This window comes from Macaca thibetana, chromosome 6 (assembly GCF_024542745.1).
Source record: "Macaca thibetana thibetana isolate TM-01 chromosome 6, ASM2454274v1, whole genome shotgun sequence".
NCBI classification, from domain to species: domain Eukaryota; kingdom Metazoa; phylum Chordata; class Mammalia; order Primates; family Cercopithecidae; genus Macaca; species Macaca thibetana.
In genome coordinates, this window is record NC_065583.1 from 138,737,768 (window position 1) to 138,756,092 (window position 18,325).

Sequence of the window (18,325 nt, forward strand, 5' to 3'; positions counted from 1 at the left end):
TAACAACGATGTCTCGGCAGAAACTCTACAAGCCAGAAGAGAGTGGGGACCAATAGTCAACATTCTTAAAGAAAAGAATTTTCAACCCAGAATTTCATATCCAGTCAAACTAAGCTTCATAAGCAAAGGAGAAATAAAATCCTTTACAGACAAGCAAATGCTGAGAGGTTTTGTCACAACAAGGCCTGCCTTAAAAGAGTTCCTGAAGGAATACTAAACATGAAAAGAAACAACTTGTACCAGCCATTGCGAAAACATGCCAAATTATAAAGACTATTGATGCTATGAAGAAACTGCATCAATTAATGGACAAAATAGCCAGCTAACGTCATAATGACAGAATCAAATTCCCACATAACAATATTAACATTTAGTGTAAATGGGCTAAATGCCCCAATTAAAAGACACAGACTGGCAAATTGGATAAACAGTCAAGACCCATCAGTGTGCTGTATTCAGGAGACCCATCTCATGTGAGGAGAAACACATAGGCTCAAAATAAAGGGATGGAGGAAGATCTACCAAGCAAATGGAAAAAAAAAATAAAGCAGGGGTTGCAATCCTAGTCTCTGATAAAACAGACTTTAAACCAACAAAGATGAAAAGAGACAAAGCCATTGCATGATGGTAAAGGGATCAATTCAACAAGAAGAGCTAACTATCCTAAATTGTATGCACCCTATACAGGAGCACCCAGATTCGTAAAGCAAGTCCTTAGAGACCTACAGAGACTTAGACTCCCGCACAGTAATAATGGGAGACTTTAACATCCCACTGTCAACATTAGACAGATCAATGAGACAGAAGGTTAACAAGGATATCCAGGACTTGAACTCAGCTCTGCACCAAGCAGAGCTAATAGATATGTTCAGAACTCTCCACCCCAAATCAATAGAATGTACATTATTCTCAGCACCACATCACACTTATTCCAAAATTGACCACATAGTTGGAAGTAAAGCATTCTTCAACAAATATAAAAGAACAGAAATCACAACAAACTGTCTCTCAGACCACAGTGCAATCAAATTAGAACTCAGGATTAAGAAACTCACTCAAAACTGCACAACTACATGGAAACTGAAAAACCTGCTCCTGAATGACTACTGGGTAAATAACGAAATGAAGGCAGAAATAAAGATGTTATTTGAAACCAATGAGAACAAAGATACAAATGTACCAGAATTTCTGGGACACATTTAAAGCAGTGTGTAGAGGGAAATTTATAGCACTTAATGCCCAAAAGAGAAAGCAGGAAAGGTCTAAAATGGACACCCTAACATCACAATTTAAAGAACTAGAGAAGCAAGAGCAAACAAATTCAAAAGCTAGCAGAAGGCAAGAAATAACTAAGATCAGAGCAGAACTGAAGGAGATAGAGACACAAAAAAACCTAAAAAATATAATGAATCCAGGAGCTGGTTTTTCGAAAAGATCAACAAATTTATAGACAACTATCGAGACTATTAAAGAGGAAAAGAGAGGAATTAGATGCAATAAAAGATGATAAAGGGGATATTACCACCAATCCCACAGAAATACAGACTACCATCAGAGAATACTGTAAACACCTCTATGCAAATAAACTAGAAAATCTAGAAGAAATGGATAAATTCCTGGACACATACAACCCCCCAGAAGACTAAACCAGGAAGAAGTTGATTTTCTGAACAGACCAATAACAGGCTCTGAAATTGAGGCAATCATTAATAACCTACCTACCAAAAAAGTCCTGGACCTGATGGATTCACAGCCAAATTCTACCAGAGGTACAAAGAGGAGCTGGTACCATCCCTTCTGAAACAATTACAATCAATGGAAAAAGGGGGAATCCTCCCTAACTCATTTTATGAGGCCAACGTCATCCTGATACCAAAGCCTGGCACAGACACAACAACAACAACAACAACAAAAAAGGAATTTTAGACCAATATCCCTAATGAACATTGATGCAAAAATCCTAAGTAAAATACTGGCATACTGAATCCAGCAGCACATCAAAAAGCTTATCCACCATGATCAAGTCGGCTTCATCCCTGGGATGCAAGGCTGGTTTAACATACGTAAATAAATAAATGTAATCCCTCACATAAACAGAACCAAAGACAAACACTACATGATTATCTCAATAGATGCAGGAAAGGCCTTCAATGAAATTCAACAGCCCTTCATGCAAAAAATTCTCCGTAAACCAGGCATTGATGGAACATGTCTCAAAATAATAAGCGCTATTTATGACAAACCCACAGCCAGTATCATACTGAATAGGCAAAAACTGGAAGCATTCCCTTTGAAAACCAGCAGAAGACAAGGATACCCTCTCTTACCACCCCTATTCAACGTACTGTTGGAAGTTCTGGACCAGGGCAATCAGGCAAGAGAAAGAAATAAAGGATATTCAGTAAGGAAAAGACGAAGTCACATTGTCCCTGTTTGCAGATGACATGACTGTATATTTAGAAAACCCCATCGTCTAAGCCCCAAATCTTGTTAAGCTGATAAGCAACTTCAGCAAAGTCTCAGGATACAAAATCAATGTGCAAAAATCACAAGCATTCCTATACACCAATAACAGACAAACAGAGAGCCAAATCATGAGTGAACTCCCATTCACAATTGCTACAAAGAGAATAAAATACCTAGGAATACAACTTACAAGGGTTGTGAAGGACCTCTTTAAGGAGAACTACAAACCACTGCTCAACAAAATAAAAGAGGACACAAAGAAATGGAGGAACATTCCATGGTCATGGATAGGAATAATCAATATTGTGAAAACGGCCATACTGCCCAAAGTAATTTATAGATTCAGTGCCATCCCCATCAAGTTAACAATGACTTTCTTCACAGAATTGGAAAAAACTAAAGTTCATATGGAACCAAAAAGCCTGCATTACCAACACAGTCCTAAGCAAAAAGAACAAAGCTGGTGGCATCATGCTACCTGACTTCAAACTATACTACAAGGCTGCAGTAACCAAAAGAGCATGGTACTGGTACCAAAACAGATACATAGACCAATGGAACAGAACAGAGGCCTCAGAAATAACACATCTATAACCATCTGATCTTTGACAAACCTGACAAGAACAAGAAATGGGGAAAGGATTTCCTATTTAATAAGTGGTGCTGGGAAAACTGACTAGCCATATGTAGAAAGCTGAAACTGGATTCTTTCCTTTCACCTTGTACAAAAATTAATTCAAGATGAATTAAAGACTTAAATGTTAGACTTAAAACCATAGAAGAAAACCTAGGCAATACCATTCAGGACATAGGCATGGGCAAGGACTTCATGACTAAAATACTGAAAGCAACGGCAACAAAAGCCAAAATAGGCAAATGGGATCTAATTAAACTAAAGAGCTTCTGCACAGCAAAAGAAACTACCATCAGAGTGAACAGGCCACCTACAGAATGGGAGAAAATCTACCCATCTGACGAAGGGCTAATATCCAGAATCTACAAATAACTCAAACAGATTTACAAGATAAAAACAACCCAATCAAAAGGGCAAAGGATATGAACACAGACACTTCTCAAAAGAAGACATTTATGTAGCCAACAGACACATGAAAAAATGCTCATCTTCACTGGTCATCAGAGAAATGCAAATCAAAACCACAATGAGATACCATCTCACACCAGTTAGAGTGGCGATCATTAAAAAGTCAGGAAACAACAGATGCTGGAGAGGATGTGGAGAAACAGGAACACTTTTACACTGTTGGTGGAAGTTTAAACTAGTTTAACCATTGTGGTAGACAGTGTGGTGATTCCTCAAGGGCCTAGAACTAGAAATACCATTTGACGCAGCAGTTCCATTACTGAGTATGTACCTAAAGGATTGTACATCATGCTGCTATAAAGACACATGCTCACGTATGTTTATTGCGGCACTATTCATAATAGCAAAAACTTGGAACCAACCCAAATGTCCGTCAGTGACAGACTGAATTAAGAAAATGTGGCACATATACACCGTGGAATACTATGCAGACATAAAAAAGATGCAGACATAAAAAAATGAAGTTGGAAACCATCATTCTCAGCAAACTCACAAGGACAGAAAACCAAACTCTGCATGTTTTCACTCATAGGTGGGAACTGAACAATGAGAACACTTGGACACAGCGCAGGGAACATCGCACACTGGGGCCTGTTGTGGGGTGCGGGACTGGGGGAGGGATAGCATTAGGAAAATACCTAATGTAAATGATAAGTTGGTGGGTAAACTGCCTAAACTCCTTTTGCAGCTTCCTTTTGCCTTCAGGATAAAATCTGAGCTTCTTAATATGGTATATTGGTCTGTTCTCCCATCGATATAAAGAAATACTTGAGGCTGCATAGTCTATAAAGAAAAGAGGTTTAATTGGCTCATGTTTCTGCAGGCTATACAGGAAGCATGATGCTGGCATCGGCTTGGCTTGTGGGGATGCCTCAGGAAAGTTACAGTCTTGGTGGAAGGCAAAGGGGGAGTGAGGCATCTCACATGGCAGGAGCAGGAACAAGTGAAGAGGGAGGGAGGTGCCACACACTTTTAAATCTTATGAGAACTCACTATCATGAGGACAGTACCAAAGGGACTGGTGCTGAACCATTCATAAGCAGCCATCTCTGTGATCTAGTCACCTCCCACCAAGTCCCACCTCCAACATTGGGAATTAAAATTTGACATGAGATTTGGGTGGGGACACAGATCCAAACCATATCCCATGGCTTCTACGGCCTTGATATCTGGGGCCTGTTCATATCATTTCCCCACCATGCCTTTGGTTTCTCACAATTCCTGTAGGTAAGAAGTCTGGCACAGTGTGGCTGGATTTTCTTCTCAGGGTTTCACCAGGCTAAAATCAGAGTATTGCCTTGGTATGTGACTCTCAGTCTAAGCTCAGGGTCCTCTTTCAAGCTCAATGGTTGTTGGCAGGATTCAGATCCCTGTTTCCTTGACATGTGGTCCCCTTCATCTTTAAGCCAATACTGACATGTTAAACACTTCTCATGTCTCAAATTTCTCTGACTTCCTCTTCCATCACATTTCTGTGACTTTCTTGTCGGCACTGTAGCTCATGCAACTGCTTCAACCCCACCTGCAATCCAAGGTATTTTAAGGTCAGCTGACTAGTAACCATAATTACACCTGCCAAGCTCCTTTGACCATATAGGGTATTCATGGACATCACACTAGGGTACAGAGGTCACAAGAGTAAAAATTCGGCTTACCACACTGCAGTACCCTCTGACTGAAATACTCTTTCTTGCCCTCACCTCCTGCTCCTGCAACTGCTAACTTTTACTTTATCTGTTAGGTCTCTGCTTTACTGCTTTTCTCCCTCATTGTCAAGTTTGGGTTAGGACCTTCTCCTCAGTACTTACATATTACTCTGTATTTCCCCATTTGTAGCACTTGTCACTCTCTGTGTTGATCTCTATCCTTTCTGGGGACTGCCCAGTCTTTGAGAAGCTGTGTTTATCTCAGCTCATTTGTGTTTTCTCTGCTTAACTGAATGTCTGCAATACATACAGTTGATGTCCAATAAAAAAAAATTGAATCAATGAATTCTTTGTGTTTATGAAAGATGGAAGCATGATCGCTAATATAAAATTCTAAGACTGTTACCCAGAGGAAGAACTGAGAAGCCAGTTTTCACTTAGTATATGCAGATTATTATTATTTTTTTAAATGAACTGGCCTGCTTTTATAAGGTGGTGTACTCCTCATTACTGGATTTTTTTAGGTGTAAGCCCAGGGACTGGGTGTCAGGGATATTTGGAGGGCAAAGTGCACAAGCTCTGTTTTGTGACTCATTCTTCATTAAGGGTTGCTACTAGAACAATGGAGATGAGCTCACTTGCTTTACCATACCTGTGGCTCCCAGGAGGGACTCACATCGTGTCATTACCAGCAGTGCCCCTGTCTTTCGCTATGGAATTACCCTAAGAAAGTTGGTAATGGCCCAGAACCATTGTGTAATTAGCCAGCATGGCATGTGTGTGTGCATACGCAGGTACACACACACGCACGCACACACAGCTATTATAGAGGTTACTAATGACAGCTATGTAGGGGACAAAGTTTTTAATGGACCAAATGTCTTTGTTCATGTAGACCATGCTTTTTGAGGTAATTGACTTCTAGTACCTTGTACTGGTTGCTGAGTCATAACTGAGTGGCAAGATTGGTATAGTAGAATTACAAGTCATTAACTGTGTAGAAACAACATTAGAAATAAAAATACTATTAAGATAGATCAGTAAGAGAAGGATTATAATTCAGTATTTAAGAATAGTCTTTTTGGGTTCAAACCCCCAGGTCTACTACTTACAAACTGTGTGGCCTTGGACAAGGTTTTTAAGTTTCTGTACCTCAGTTTCTCAAACTATAAAATGGAGATGGTAATAATAGAACCTAACTTACAGAGTGATTGTGAGGACTAAATAGGCAAGATAGGAAGACATATAGTGCTTAGGATATGATAAGCATTGTATAAGGGTTAGCTGCTGTTACTATTATCATTATTCATTCCACAGGCACATTAAGGATAGTTCAAGACCTTCAACCATGTGCAGAGTGTATGGCATATCCTAGGAATACAATAAATATTTTGGGGTAAATAAATAATGTGCTAATTTGTAATTTTGATTTATATTTGCTCTTTCAGATAAATACAGGAAATTGACCCAATAACTTTATAAGCATAATATGAAGAAGTTATTGTAGTCTTGTCTTGTACAGAGCTTGCTAGGGCAATCTGGAAAAATATCTCCTATTAGGACTTACCTTCTCTGTTCTTTGTTAAAGCAAATGGATATTTTGAAAAGCCATTAGGTTTTTTTTTTTAAAGCAAGTTATAATCACATGAAATTAGTACTTTGCTTATAGGTGTGTATCATTTTCATCATGATAAAGTGAAATGTTCTTGCCACAAAAGTGTTCTCTTCTGAATTCAGGTGAGATGTTAACACTTTCCTTGTCTTTGTGAATAGGTTCATCCTAAGTTCCACTATAAACAGGCTCATGACTCGGGCACAGACACTTCTTGCGTGACTTTTTCCTATGATGGTAATGTCCTTGCCTCTCGTGGAGGTAGGTTAAAAACTTTCTTTTTGATGTATTTCTCCATATAAAACGATCATCTTTAACAAATATGACAATAATACCCTAGTGCTTAGTAAAGCTTGCTGTGATTTTTGTTAATGCACCTTTGCCAGTCTGATTTCTTCATTAAAATACATTTCCAACTTTGCAACATTGTTTGTATTAAAAATTACCAAGTAAAATGTTTAAATATTTACTTATTTTTTGCCTAAGTTTTTCATTTAGATTCAAATTCCATAAGAGTTTGAAGCCTCCACAAAAATGATCTTTGCTTCTACCTTGGGAAGTTTATAGATGATCACCTAGATTCTTTCTATACCATTTTATAATTCTGTATCTGTTACTTCAAAGTCTTCTATTTGTTGCTTGACCATTGCTTTTTTTTTTTCCTTCCCCAGTTCAAATACTAACCCAGTTTAGTTTTTTTTTAAAAGTCTATATCTAGATTAGATTTTCAAAAATGGTTCTATATGGTCATATTGTAAGTTTACTTATCCATACGCATATGCTTGGGTACAGCTTCCTAATTTTTTGCTAAATCTTTATCACATAGATAGGTTGTGTATTGATAGAAGGAGATGGAGAATAGTGAAGGCAGCATTATGGGAGAGTATGGGACAGAGCTGAAGATTTTCCTATAGACCCATTTGTGGGGAGAGAAAAATAGCATGGTAAGTAGGCTGGAGCCATGTTACAGAGGGTCTTAAATATCACATAAAGTAAAGAAATACTAATAGCATGGTAAGTAGGTGGCAACTATGCTACAGAGGCCCTTATATAGCCTTTATTTTGTAGGCCAAGGGAGGAGCTACATTTTAGGCAGGTGAATCTAACAGTGCTATATTTAGCTATTTATTCAGTCACTCGACTACTGTATATTGAACATCTACTATGAGCTAACATTATGCTAGGTGCTGGGTATAATCTGTAAACATCATAGACAGAATCCTTTTCCTGAAAGACTTTACAACCCAGTGTAAAGGATAGTGGAAGTGAAGAGAGAGGCAAGAGAAGTGGCACAGCTTTCCCCTCAATTTAACTAGTCCCTGTCCTTTTACCCTTGGGAACTCATTCAGATTCTCTTTAGGGAAACTTTACTATTATATCTAAACTACTCTCATTTGCATAACTTAAAAAAATCAAAGTACATATACATGTAATTCTCTGTGATACACATGGCAAATGTGGATATGTACAAAATATGTATTTTGGTCCATCAATTCTAACCTGCTACTTGAGTTCAGAGATGACTCCCAATTAAAATTCTGTATATTCTTTTTTTAAAACAATGGTTCTCATCCCAAGAGTGTATCTGAATCCCCTGGGAAAGTTTTCAAATGGTGAATGCTCCACTTAGGAATTCTTACATCCACTCTTGCATCTTTGGGATGGTATATCCAAGTCTCTGAGGTGGAGTTAGGGGAGAAGAAGGGAAAAAGGGAGACTGTAGCTTGAAAATTCTTCACAGGTGATAAAATAGGTGAGCCCATAATTACTCAACTGAGTAATTACCCAGTCGATAATTACTCCCTTAGAAGTATAAAAGTAACTCTATTTCAGTCAAAGCCGTTTTGGTGATAATTCTTACCTTTCCCTTCCATCACACACACACACACACACACACACACACACACACACACACACACACACACACACACACATTTGGTGATAATTCTTACCTTTCCCTTCCATCACACACACACACACACACACACACACACACACACACACACACACACACACACACACACACACACACACACGCTTTTGGATAACTTAATTGGTCAATACCACATGTATACTGTATTCCATCATTTTCCTTCCTGGATGTATACAGTATGGCAGGTGGGAGTCTATTCAGCAGAGTCCTCAGGGTGTTACAAGGTGCTTCTGCTAGCTGCATAACCTCTGGATTAGATGGAATTAATACAGGTTAATGTTTTCTTATTATTTGAAGATTGTGGGGATGTGTAACCTTTTTTTAAAGACTAAAGCAGACCGGGTGCAGTGGCCCACACCTGTAATCCCAGCACTTTGGGAGGCCGAGGCAGGTGGATCACTTGAGGCCAGGAGTTTGAGACAAGCCTGGACAACATGATGAAACCGTGTCTCTACTAAAAATGCAAAAATTAGCTGGATGTAGTGGCGCATGTCTGTAGTCCCAGCTACTCGGGAGGCTGAGGCAGGAGAATCACTTGAACCTGGAGGCTGAGGTTACAGTGAGCTGAGGTCATGCCACTGCACTCCAGCCTGAGTGACAGAGCAAGACTCCATCTCAAAAAAAAAAAAAAAAAAAAAGACTAAAAGCAATAAAGTAACATTCCAAAGGTGAGCCTTACAAAGTTCTCCCAGTACAAGCAGGTCCTGCGTCCAGCCAGTTATGGATTAGTGCACCTGCCACAAGTTGGGTTTCAGAGGAAGCTTCACTGTAAAAATGGGGATTTTTACTGAACTCTTTATTCTCCTCACTTGCACCTGATTCTCTTTCCTTATTGGACCCAAGGGATTGAGGCAGGTCTCAGCTGTGGGCACTGGGGAGCAAGAACAGCAAAAACATTATATATATGTTTGGCTTTTGTTCTGTTCAGGAATTAGCCTTATAGAAATATTAAAAAGGGATTTTTTAGAATTTATTTTTTAAATAAATATGGAATGCTTCACAAATTTACACGTCATGCTTGTGCAGGAGCTATGCTAATCTTCTCTGTATCGTTCCAGTCTTAGTATATTTGCTGCCAAAACGAGCACGAAAAGTGATTCCTTAAAAATATTCATTATTCTTTAAACGGCTTGGTAAAGCTGTCCTCCCCAGCAAAGTGAAGAATGATAGCTATAGGTAGAATTACACTGGAGGGAAGGGAATCACATGGCTCACCCTTATTAATGTTAATGGATAGCTTTACTCACCAGTGGGAAAAGGAATCTGTTGTGAATTGAACTATTTTCAGTCCTGATAGCTGTTAAATTAAAATCTTCTCAAGAAGTAATGTATGCTCAAATACACCACAGGGGAACTACCATCTGCTCTAATATCATACTTTAGAGTAGATTCTCCAGGGTTCCTTCTAGCTTGCATCTATCTGGAAAGTAATTTCTGGAAGCCCAATTCATTATCAAATAGCTTTCAAGTGTTCTTGCGACTGCTGTTTTCAAGCTCTCTGAACAGTTAAAAAAGTAAAACATGCTTGTGTGAATCTAGCTTCTTTCTGCCTTTCTTTCTTCCCTCTTTCTCCCCTTCCCCTTCCCTTTCTTCCTTATAGTTGTACATTAAGTGTAGCAGACACTAAACTGGGAGCGAGTTCTTTTTGCACAATTCACTTTTCTGTCTTTTTTTCCCCTCATTCCTCTGTCAGGTGACGATTCATTAAAATTATGGGACATCCGACAATTTAACAAGCCACTTTTTTCAGCCTCGGGTCTTCCCACCATGTTCCCAATGTAAGTAGCATATTTTAAATATTTGATCGGCATAGAAGAATGGAAAAGAAGTACTTTTACCTTAATGTTAATTTATATCGTATGTCTTTTAGATCTTCTGGAAAAGAGACTTGAGTGATCAAAATCTGTTTTTTGAAATATATATATATATATAAAAATATATATATAAAAAACACATTCTTCAGACTTCACTTTTTTGAAGTTAAAATTATGTATTTGATTTATTCATGTGTTTGTGTATTGTATGCACGCATAAGTCTCGGGGTAGTAAAATATATTTTAAGAGATTCAGTTCTTTTAATATTGTATAAATGGCAAGGTAGGCCTTTTAAAATTTGTGGTTTTTAAAAATTTGAGCTCCAGTCAGCCGGGTGCCATGGCTCACGCCTGTAATCCCAGCACTTTGGGAGGCCAAGGCGGGCGAATCATGAGGTCAGGATATCGAGACCATCCTGGCTAACAATGGTGATACCCCGTCTCTACTAAAAATACAAAAAATTAGCCAGGCCTGGTGGCAGGCACCTGTAGTCCCAGCTACTCGGGAGGCTGAGGCAGGAGAATGGCATGAACCCAGGAGGCGGAGCTTGCAGTGAGCCAAGATTGCACCACTGCTCTCCAGCCTGGGGGACAGAGCGAGACTCCATCTCAAAAAAAAAAGAAAAAAAAAAACAAAAAACACTGAGCTCTAATACCATCAAAGTAGTGTTTAATATTTACTGAGCATTTATGGTACAGCTCATTTTCTCATTTTTTAAATCATTCAAATCAGTAATTCAGCATGCTTCACTTGTTCAGACTGTCTTGCTGAACACTGTTATCTCCAATCTACTAAACTGGCACCTGAAACTTTTAAAGATTTTCTTGAAGCAGCTGAGGTAAAACTTGACCTTTGAGTCCTATAGTTGGTACCTAGGCAAATTGTTCTATTTTGGTAGAAATGAAATAATGATCAACAGAGAAGAGCATGAAGATAATGGAAGTATCAAGTGAAGGAAACTGTATGATAATGTGGTACTAACTCTAACATGGTCTGCTGCCCATGGCATTTTATGTTAAAACAAACAAACATGAGTTTATAACTGATGATAATTTTTTGAGCTTTTATACCTGCTGCAAGTAATGCTAACTATATAACTTGTTTGGGTCATGTCTTAGATTAGTTGCAAACAGATGGCCAGACTGCTAACAACAAGAGCCTTGGAATCATAGCCATCAATTAGGTTCCAGCAGTGCAACCTGTGGCTCATTTCATGGTGCTCAACTTGACGTAACTCAAATTATTTGAGGGTGATGGTAGTGGTGTTAGTAAAAATAGTTTTTAAAAAAATGGCCAAAGTAATCATTTTACTTAGACATTAGTCATGTATCTGTCTGTAGACACTCTTAATGTCTATATTGATTTTTTTACACTCCCTTTACATTAAAAAACATTACAACGTAGAAGTTGAAAAGTACAGATTCCGGAGTCAGTTTGACTCCGGAAGTTTGAATCCCAGCTGCACTACTTACTTGTGTTGCCATGTGCAAGGTGTAATTAAATTATTTTCTTCAGTTTCCTCATCAGTAAAATATGGGTAATAACTATCACATAGGATTATTGTGATGATTAAACAAATTAATGCAAGTGCTTGACTCATAAGCCCTATATAGGAGTTAGCTCTTATTACAGCAATGTTTATATTTTATTTAATTCACTAATTATTGCTGGATTGTTGTGGAGATCATAAGCTTATACTCATAAACTCTTTTTTTCTGTAGGACTGATTGCTGTTTCAGTCCAGATGATAAGCTCATAGTCACTGGTACATCTGTTCAAAGAGGATGTGGCAGCGGCAAACTTGTTTTCTTTGAGCGTAGGACTTTCCAAAGGGTGTATGAAATAGACATCACAGATGCGGTATGTATATTCTTTTCTCCTCAGCCTTGAGAATACATAAAGTTTTCCTCTTACCCATCTTTTGGTTTTGTTTGTTAAGTAGAACATAAGCCCTGGCCCTGAGAGCACGGTGATAACTGCTTTTCACTCTAGCATAGGAGTTATCAGTATGTTGTGGACTGCTGATCTACCCTATCCCTTTCCACAACCCAGTATTTCCTGTGGGCCTGCACTTTAGTAGGAATTTCAGCTGGGCCTGAGATGTTTTCCCCACTCTACCAACCAAATTGAGGAGGGAAGAAGATGATCATCATGTAGGATACAGAAAGGAGCATCCCACAATGGGCATGTTTGTGAGGATCTAGGGATTGTCGACGGAAGTGAAAGGTTAAGAAGTGACGAAGTTTAACATTGTTCTTGAAACCATGAAAACTTTGACAGAACTCTGCTTGTGTGGGTTGTAGTCATTAAAGTCAGACTCAGCTTGCACTGAACTTAATTGCTATTTAGTTATTTGGAAATTTAAAACATTTCAGATTTAACTTCTACACTTGAAAGAAAAAACATTACTTTTCTTCACAGATTTATATGAACACTAAAACACCAGCATTCACTTGTTCATTCATTCATTTGTTCATGTCCTGAGACTGAGACTGGAGCCACATGTTATACAATAAGAATGAAAATTCCCAGAGGAAAATTTGACTTCCTTTAAACTGTATATTATTATTTACGTGGTAAGGCAAATCATTGTAATTTTCTCAGTATGAAACAGGCCAATTAATGTCTGTGTACATTTTCTTTGGCTCATTGTCAAATCTTTTAGTAATGTCCTGTATCTTAAACAGTGTTGTTATGTAGATTTTTCCAGTTGTTTCAGATCTTGGTAGACAGTTGAGACATATTATACACTTAAGTGACTCAGACAATTGAACAACAGTTTTTAAATCACCAGCAAAAAACTCCTGTCTCTAATGTTCTAGTATTATTATGAAGTCTTAATTTGCAGGTTCTGAATGTAAAACCACAGTATAGTTAGAGTATTATAGGCAAAGTGAAATAACAATGAGATTAATTCTACATGAGTACTTATGTTTAATAGATTCTAATCTCATGACATAATTTGAAATGTGCCAGCATTCACGTTGCTTTTTCTGGGTGTATTAGGAGCCAACTAAAACACTAGAATCAAAGAAAACAATCGAATCTATCAACTTTCATCTCAGAAAGTAAAATTATTGTAATCGTTTGTTCCAGATATAAGTAGTGTTCTACTATGCCTCTAAATGACTGTACATTTCAGTATCACACTTGATGTATTTTTAAATTGTAGCTTAAGTTGAACTGTAAATTAAGGAATGTAGACAATATGATTGCACTTTTAAGGACATGCTGGGCTTCTGTAGTTTATAGGAAGAACATGCTGTTTGCTGGAAAAATCAGTGTCTCATAGTGTGATACATTTTTGTTCTCTGTGTTACTTTGGGGGTAGATCTTTTTCTCCATAGTACTTACCACCGCCCCTCATATATTGTATGTTTGTTTGGTTTTGTCTGTCTTCTACCAGGATGTAAGTCACACAGGGCAGAAACTTTTTGTTCACTGCAGTATCCTTGGTGCTTTGAACAGTGCCTGGCACATAGATAGCTCTTAATATTCATTGAATGAGTGAGAGATATACTTGGGAAGTGCAAGTAAGGCGTATTGTAGATCATAGGTGTGTCTTTGGAGAGTGAGGCAGGAGAGAGAGATCTAGAGTCAGGTAAAACTGGTCTTGTATACAATAAGAAAATGACTATGTTGTGTCTTTTTTTTTTTTTTTTTTTTTTTTTTAAGCAAAGGAAGACACATTCAGATCTAAGTTTTGAAATGATTAATTCTTGTTGAAATATAAAGTTTAGTTTTATAAGATTTGGTGAGTCTGTGTAGATGAAGCCAGAAATTTATAATTTGGGAGACTGGGTGAATGTTCATTGACATAAAAATACATAGAGATAAAATAAAGCAGATTTTGGAAGAAAGTGAATTCTGTTCTTGATATGTTGAGCTTGAAATACCTATAGGACTTCTGTGTAGAGATACTCAGTATGCAGATGGTTTAATAAGTTTGGTGCATAAGAGAAAGAGGAGACAAGTTTGGTAAAAACATTTATAGTGCATAGTTGAAATGTTGATTGCTGATGAGTTTGGTTAAGGTAAGGGAATAAAGGATAGAAAAATGAGCCGTAAGAAACATCATCATTTAAGAGACGAGCAAATGAAAAGAAGCTAAGAAAGGAGAAGTTTCATTAAATAAATAGAACATACAATATTGAATCATCTTAGAAAAGTCAGAAGACAAATTATGAGATCTATTTTAATAGATGGATGAAGAGAGAACTTCAAATAGGAACAAAACCACACCCCTTGAGGAGTCCTATTAAATTGTTGATTTAGTGAGGGTGAGGGCTTATTGTTATTGTTAACATCAAATAGTATCATTTTTCTGTTTATATATTGGAATGCTTGTTAAATAAAGGGGCTTTTAACAGTGCCTTTGACCTATTGTCTCAAGTTTTACGTCTTCTTGGAATGTAAAAAATAAATAAATATATTTTTTGGAATGAATAAAAGGTGAACATTTTGCTTGAAGAGCCAAAAGACACCTCTTTTATAATTTTGTGTTGGAAATACCACACTCCACGGTAGTAAGGAACTTAGCTGTGTGTTTTAATTTGCATAAAAGGCAGCATGTCAGATTCTTAATATCAGCAGTTAGTAGTGTACTTGTTTGACTAAGGCACAGACAACGATGGTATTATGTCTGTCCTAGATTTACTGAACACATATAATTGGTTACGCTCTTCCCACGCTCTCTTCTAAAACAGAATAAACCCCTGCATGCTTATATTCTAGAACACCAGGCTCAGTATATGTATATGGAGCCAAACATTGTTTTCAGTCAGAAGATGTTAACGATCTTTGCAATTATTCATATTAACTAAAAACTATCTTCACAAAAACATAGCTTTTTAAAAATGCAGCAAGGGCCTTTTCTATAATTATTTTTGAAACAAAGTTCTTTAAAAACCCAAAACTTGTTCTAATTCTGTTCTCTGCATTGTCATATTCTCTGAAAAATTTCCTTTCTGTATTCAGTGTAGAGATTCTCAAGTCTGTTTGCTGCGAGACGGTGTATGTTTCTTTAACATTTGCTGTTTCACCATACAACGTTTGCACACATTTTACAACTCTGCTAAAATTTTTAGACATTTCCCTTGTAGTCTAATTGCATTTCCTCAAATTATACACTGAAATAGTTTGTGTCCTCACCCAAATCTCATCTTGAATGGTAGCTCCTCATGTGTTGTGGGAAAGACCTGGTGGGATGTAATTGAATCATGGGGGCATGTCTTTTCTGTGCTGTTCTTGTGATAGTGAGTAAGTCTCTTGAGATCTGATGGTTTTATAAAGGGGAGTTCCCCTGCACCTGCTCTCTTGCCTGCTGCCATGTAAGACGTGGCTTTGCCCCTCCTTCACCTTCCATCATGATTGTAAGGCCTCCCCAGCCATGTGGAACTGTGAATCAATTAAACCTCTTTCTTCTATAAATTACTCAGTCTAGGGTATATCTTTATTAGCAGTGTGAGAATGGACTAATACACACACACACACACACTCTCACACTCTCACACTCTCTCTCTCTCCCCCCTCTCATTTATTATCTAATTCTTTGTGATTTGAATAGTATGCTTGGCCTCTTTTCTAAGATGAATTCCAGAATATAACTTGAATCTTGAGTTTACAAATTCACTTCTGTTTTTTTTTTTTTCGTAAGACAGTATGTTATGCTTTTTATGTATTACGTAAAGGGCTTCCATTACTCTGTTTTATATAATAAAAGCATAGGAAAGAAAGAATGGATAAAATACAACTTGGCGATGACATGTCAGTTTTTAAAATTAATTTTATTTAGGTGAAATTATTAGATTTTAAGCTTTTCTTAAGAGCCAGTATTTAGGGAAATGCTCTGAAATAACAATATTATTAGCTCGGTAGTTTTTCATCAAATGATAATTTATTGTGAAATGACTAATAGAATTTTCTTTTTAACTAGTATAAACCAAGGGACATGGTTTATGCAATTATACCAGTATATTACCATTTATATATATATATATATATATATATTTTTTTTTTTTTTTTGAGACAGAGTCTCGCTCTGTCGCCCAGGCTGGGGTGCACTGGCCAGATCTCAGCTCACTGCAAGCTCCGCCTCCTGGGTTTACGCCATTCTCCTGCCTCAGCCTCCTGAGTAGCTGGGACTACAGGCGCCCGCCACCTCGCCCGGCTAGTTTTTTGTATTTTTTTTTTAGTAGAGACGGGGTTTCACCGTGTTAGCCAGGATGGTCTCGATCTCCTGACCTCGTGATCCGCCCGTCTCGGCCTCCCAAAGTGCTGGGATTACAGGCTTGAGCCACCGCGCCCGGCCCCATTTATATTTTTTAACTTAAGCATGGTTAATCAGGTTGTTTTAACCTGATACTGTTTCATGGTCTCTGTACCTCATTTGCTTTTCGCAATAATTTCAGAGATAGCAGGCATTCCCAAGGGTAAAGAGGGAAAAGGAGGAAAGGAAAAAAGCCAGAAATTTTATACCTGAGCCTAACTTCTTTTCTAATTTGTTTGTTTGCCTAGGTACTTTGGTGAGAGTCAGTCCTCTATTTTTGTAAATAATGGCTGAACAAAATGAGGATAAGAAACAATTAAAAAACTAAACCTTTATTTTTGAAAACACTGCTATAACATCTAGCATAACCTAGCATATGGCCTCTGAAGTGACAGTAAAGGAAATATGCTTTGATATTTTCAACTAATATGCCTTGGACATTTTAAAGTTGATTGAAAAGGCCTGGCATGGTGACTTATGCCTGTAATCCCAGCATTTTGGGAGGCCAAGGCAGGTGGATCAGCTTAGGTCAGGAGTTCAAGACCAGCCTGGCCAACATGATGAAACCTTGTCTCTACTAAAACTACAAAAATCAGCCGGGTGTGGTGGTGGGAGCCTGTAATCCCAGCTACTCAGTAGGCTGAGGAAGGAGAATACCTTGAACCTGGGAGGTGGAGGTTGTGGTGAGCCGAGATGGTGCCACTGCACTCCACCCTGGGCTGTAACAGGGTGAGACTCCATCTCAAAAAATAAATAAATAAATAAATAAATACATTAATTAATTAAAGTTGATTGAAAATCCTAATATTAACATAAGAAATATGATAGTAAAGGTCCTTTAAGGAAGAAAAAAACCTCATTTTTGATTTCTGGATAGTATGTGTTATTCTTTAAGACATTTTTTTAGATAGTAAAGAACAAGGATAATCTTACATTTTTACTTCCTTCTATCATGGCTTGTTTTTCAGAATATCCCTTTCCTGCGAGAAATGAAATGTGTAATATGCATGCCTCATCCATGTTCTCTAAAAACAAAAACTCAAAATATGAAGTATTTGGTGTCTTCTGTCAGTTTGAAATATTATGATCATCATTGTTTTCAAGAGGCTAACTCTATAGTTTGAGAAAGCATATATTCTGGAAATGAAAGTGCTAACGCTTTCAAGTTGATTGAAAAGGCCTGGCGTGCTGTAAATGTTATACATCACATTTTGTATGTGATGTATAATTACACATGTTATACATGTAACATAATTATGCATAACATAAATTTAAAGAGTGTATATTCTGGAAATGAATGTGTTAACACTTTTCATTTCACAAATAAAGTTTTTGTGTTATTATTAAGAGAGAATATTGATGTTTTAAATTCAGAGAGATTGAAGAGGAAGACTAAATGGATAAAAAGAGCCATGAAATAATAGACCCTTTATGAACCTAGCTACTTATCTTAATTTATAATGTGTAAGGGACATACTGGCCA

At 37.5% G+C, this 18,325-nt stretch overlaps 1 protein-coding gene and 1 non-coding gene across 6 annotated transcripts in view; one reads left to right on the forward strand and one right to left on the reverse strand.

Moving 5' to 3' along the window:
• WDR70 (WD repeat domain 70) overlaps positions 1 to 18,325 on the forward strand; it is a 422,645-nt gene that overhangs the window by 353,556 nt on the left and 50,764 nt on the right. For all 5 annotated transcript variants that reach the window (XM_050794508.1, XM_050794509.1, XM_050794510.1 and 2 more), the window contains 3 exons: positions 6,988 to 7,087; positions 10,453 to 10,537; positions 12,296 to 12,434. In XM_050794508.1, coding sequence (XP_050650465.1) covers positions 6,988 to 7,087; positions 10,453 to 10,537; positions 12,296 to 12,434 — 324 coding nt within the window. The remainder of the gene's footprint in view (positions 1 to 6,987; positions 7,088 to 10,452; positions 10,538 to 12,295; positions 12,435 to 18,325) is intronic.
• Positions 9,741 to 9,847, reverse strand: LOC126957683 (U6 spliceosomal RNA). The gene has a single exon (XR_007726869.1). It is a non-coding gene; the product is annotated as a U6 spliceosomal RNA (small nuclear RNA).